The sequence below is a fragment of the Vicugna pacos genome, chromosome 9 (assembly GCF_048564905.1).
Source record: "Vicugna pacos chromosome 9, VicPac4, whole genome shotgun sequence".
Lineage (NCBI taxonomy): Eukaryota > Metazoa > Chordata > Mammalia > Artiodactyla > Camelidae > Vicugna > Vicugna pacos.
The window spans coordinates 1,797,092-1,801,590 of record NC_132995.1 but is presented as its reverse complement, the minus strand read 5'-3'; the positions used below and the strand labels follow the sequence as shown (position 1 = coordinate 1,801,590).

The 4,499-nt window shown below is 47.6% G+C and overlaps 1 protein-coding gene across 1 annotated transcript; it reads right to left on the bottom strand.

Moving 5' to 3' along the window:
- Window positions 1-638: 638 nt before the first annotated feature.
- LOC140698326 (olfactory receptor 6Z7-like) lies at window positions 639-1,577 on the bottom strand. The gene has a single exon (XM_072968417.1). The coding sequence runs from the start codon at window positions 1,575-1,577 to the stop codon at window positions 639-641; it is 939 nt and encodes a 312-aa protein (XP_072824518.1).
- Between the last annotated feature and the right edge of the window lie 2,922 nt (window positions 1,578-4,499).

Here is a 4,499-nt window from a genome sequence, read left to right as displayed (position 1 = left end):
ATTTCCATGCCAGACATTAAAAACCTACTTCACTTCGCAGCCCAGTGTTTGTCTCGGATGAACGTTAATAGGATGTATTTTGTCCATTCACTTTTGATGGACACGTAGGTTATTTCTGATTTTTTTATTACAAAGATGCAATGAATATCATTGTACGTATTATCTCTCTGTACTTGTCGGGACACAGAGAAACATTTGAAAACTACTTGTCCATCTTCTAGGAGTAAAATGATTGTTTGCATTTCTCGGTTTCCTGGTGAAGTTGAGGATCTCGCCACGTGAGGTGCCAGTGGGCTGTGACTCACCTTTGATCGCTTGCTTTCTCATGCAGATCGCTCACGTTTCTCAAGGGTAATTCGGCTTTTGCTACTGATTGATTTAAATGCGTGTCTAGTAGGTGGGAGGTCTGTTTCTCCAGTGTCTCATTTGCCTTCAATATGATGGTGTTTGGAACCATAAAATTTTGAGGGGGGGTACTTTTTTTTTTAAACTTGTTTATTCTTAATAGGAGTGCTAGGGATTGAACCCAGGACCTTGTGCATGCTAGGCAAGCTCTCTACCACTGAGCTATACCTTCCCCTGGGACCATAAAGATTTTTAAATAAGCACATGAGGGGTCTGACTTTCAGAGACCAGCATCAGGACCAGTGGAGGGTTCTCCGCAGCGCCACGTGGACCTCCCTGTTCCGCAGGCAGTAGATGACAGGATTGCACACGGGCGTGGCCACCGTGTAGATGACGGACAGCACCTTGTTGAGGTCCATGGATCTGATGCAGCTGGGGCGGCAGTAGATGAAGAGGGCTGCCGAGTAGAAGATGCCCACCACAACCAGGTGGGAGGCGCAGGTGGAGAAGGCCTTGCGCCGGGCGGCAGCTGAGGGCATGCGGAGCACGCTCACCCCAATGGCTGAGTAGGAGGCCAAGGCCACCAGCAGGGTCCCGCAGAGGATGACGATGGCGGAGATGAAGTCCACCAGCTCCGTCAGGGCCACGTGGGTGCAGGACAGGCTGAGCAGAGGGGAGACGTCACAGAAGAAGTGGTTGAGGACGTTGGGGCCACAGTAGGACAGGCTGGCGATGCATGCTGTTTTGATCACCGAGACCAGCAGCCCACCAAGCCATGAAGCCACGGCCAAGCCCAGGCAGACCTGGGGCCTCATGAGCAGCGGGTAGTGGAGTGGGCGGCAGACGGCCACGTAGCGGTCGTAGGCCATGGACGCCAGGAGGGAGCACTCTGTGCAGATGAGGGAGATGAAGAGGAAGAGCTGGGTCATGCAGGCTGTGAAGGGCACGCGGCAGGGTCCAGTCCGCAGCCCCGCAAGCAGGCTGGGCGTGGTCACCGACACGTAGCACATCTCCAGGCAGCTCAGGTTGCCCAGGAAGAAGTACATGGGCTTGTGGAGCTCACTGTGCCTGCAGACGAGGAGGACGGTGAGCGAGTTCTCCAGGAGGGTCAGCAGGTAGAGGGTCAGGAAGATGGCAAACAGGACGTCCCTTACTTCTGGCCTCGTGGACAAGCCCAGCAGGACAAACTCCTGGACTCTGGTCACGTTGTCCACGGCTAGGGACCTCTCCATCTGCAGAGAGACAAGTTTGTTGAGGTTCTGGTTACTGCAGAGGTGCAGTAGTGAACAAAAGGGTGTTCACGGTGCCTGGACACTCTAGTGCATTTGGTAGCCCACGTGCTCTTGGAAATTGGCTGCTGACCGAGAAAGGTCCTTTAGGCGTGTGAGGCAAACTCTGATCGTGAGGGCACGTGTCTTGGACACGCTGGTGTTCTTAGTAAGCCTATGTCCTTATTCTCAGCCTTATGTCCAGTTAGACTGACTGAGTATTGGGAGAACATTTGCCTCCCATTAGATTGTTATAATAAATTAAGTGAAGCAACTAATGGCAAATTGCTATAGCAAATAAATTAGAATTGTTATTGCTGTTCTGGGAAAAAAAGTTCTTTCCAAATGAACTTTTTCTTTTTTTTTTTTACCCTCTTCACAGAAATTTAGTATTCTGTAAATTCAAGACAGTCAGCTCTCTCTGTTAAAAGCACATTAAGAGAAGAACATTTTTTTCTTTCTAGATTATATTACACTGTGGTTCACCCATCGCAGTGTTCAAGGGGAGGGGACAGCTCTGTGGCAGAGCGCATGCCTAACATGCAAGAGATCCTGGGTTCAGTCCCCAGTGCCTCCATTAAATAAATAATAATCTAATTTAAAAAATAAATAAATAACCTAATGACCTCCCCCCCATTAACAAAACAATAACAATTTTTTTAAAAGGAGAAAAAGGGACAGCTTCCTCCCTGAGTCACAGAGGGATTCCCACAAAAATGAACACACCTTTCAACAGAAGGTGAAAATATAAAATTTATGTCCCGAATCTGTGTGGTCTTATACAGACACAAGCGTCATTTACTCACTGCTGTGTTTAAGCAAGTTGAGGCTCACAGAGGAGATTGTTGTAAACTGGGGCACATGATCTAATCATGAAAGCTTCTAGAACTCACTGAGCCCCTGCTGTGAGCCAGCAACCTGCCAGAAATCCTAGTTTCATTTTTGGTTCTATGCCAGAAGGCAGGTGTGGGACTCAGACAGGTAAATTCACTCGCCCAAGGCCACAGCCAGGAGGTGGCACACCAGGGCCCATCACCGCTGAGTCAGACGTCAGCGCTGCACCAATTCCTCTGCGCCACATCGTCGCAGTCAAGCCTGGGGAGCCGGAAGGTCTCCTGCAGCTGAGACGTGGAGAGCACAGAGCTAGCTCGTAACTGCAGGGCCCTTCTGTCCGTAGAGTGTCAGTTACAAGGTTCATTCAGTGACATTCATCGAGCTTCCAGTTACATGCCAGACACAGGGAGCGACAGTGAGTGAATCTGACAGATAAGGTCCCTGTCTGTGGGGAGCTGACTTCTTGTGAGAAAGAGACATAACAGTTTCTCATGGACCAAGCCTTCCAGACCCTCTCCATCTCTATAATGACCCTTGCTTTGCACACCCCTCAGTGATCCCATCAAAGGAAACTGTCCGTGGTTCCACCTGGTGACTCTCCTGGATTAACATCGGGGCTGACGATGGCAAAATTTTAGCAACCATGTTAGTGTAAAAGACTGTTAGATGATCTGACAGCTCCCAGTTAAATTCTTCTGTGTATAAAATGATGGAGCAGGAATCTCTCTCTGTCTCTGTCTTTCCCCACTCTCACAAGTAATAGGCATTTTTTTTTCTTCCTTAGAAGACAGTACATTTACAGGCAAAAAAAATTCCAGTAAAATCTAATCCCTGACTCCTTGTCCCTAATACCAGCCCCCCAGGGAAAACCACCCCACCAGTTTCCTGGGTGACCATCAAGACATAGTTCTTGGAATCACCCTGGCTTGTAGGCATATGGGTCCTAGGACCTCAGATTTTTCATTAATAGCATATCTTGACGCTAATCCCTTATCAGCCTGAAGCTGACCACATCCCTTTTCACGGCTGCAGAATAGTTTTCTTGTGTGGCGGCACCATAACTACCAGTCCCAAACGAGGAATTTTCTCAGGCCTCCCAAGACATCATAAAGTTCACGAGGGTCTGATCTGTCCATGTCCAGGTGCCAGCACAGTTTCTGGGGTGATGACTTTGTTTCAATGAAAGTAAACGAACCGGTGTCAGAATATACGTGGAAAGAGCTTTAACACAAGGACTGTGCATTTGGGTTTCACTGTGTATGTAACATGGCTACAGGGAGGGTGTGATGAGGGTCTGAGATTCATGTAACAAATGCTGATGCCTGCGGGCACATTCGCCAGCATTTATTGAGCACTTACTGTATAGACCAGCCCCAGTACTGAGAACACCCACGTGTTAACTGATTTATTCTCCACAAAACCCTTGTGAAGTAGAACTTCTAATGCCGTCTGATGGACGAGAAGGCTGTGCTGGGCACTGGGTGGGAATGTGTCTACTCCAGGGTGCTTCAGAGTTATAGGTAGAAAGAGACTTGATAAAGCAAAGTCTAAACTCCAGCATAATTTTGGATAGTTGGGTGATGGAGAGGATGTCTGGCTACATTGGTTCTGGCCATGATGAGGGAAGGTGACACTGATAGGTAATATTAGAATGCAGATGCAGAGGATGGGAAGGGCCTATAAATGCACAGATTTGAGGGGAACAGCATTGTGGACAGAAGGAACAGCAAGTGCAAAGGCCCTGCAATGAGAAGGAAATGGCAGGTATCAGGGTCTCAAGGAGGTCCCTGAAGCCGTTAACGTCTTTGCCATAGACAACTTTGCTGCAAGCAATTTTGCCACCAACATTTTTGCTGCATACCTAGTTGGCAATAAGGCAATTTTGCCCTACAGATAAAGTAAAAAATAAAAGAGAAACATTAAAAAGGGCATAATCAATTAAAAAAATTATAAAGACTTTAGTGCGAAATACAAAATGTTTGAATACATTTGAAATGTATGTAGATTCATGGAAATAACTGATTCTATTTTGTGGGTTGTGCCTGAGTAATT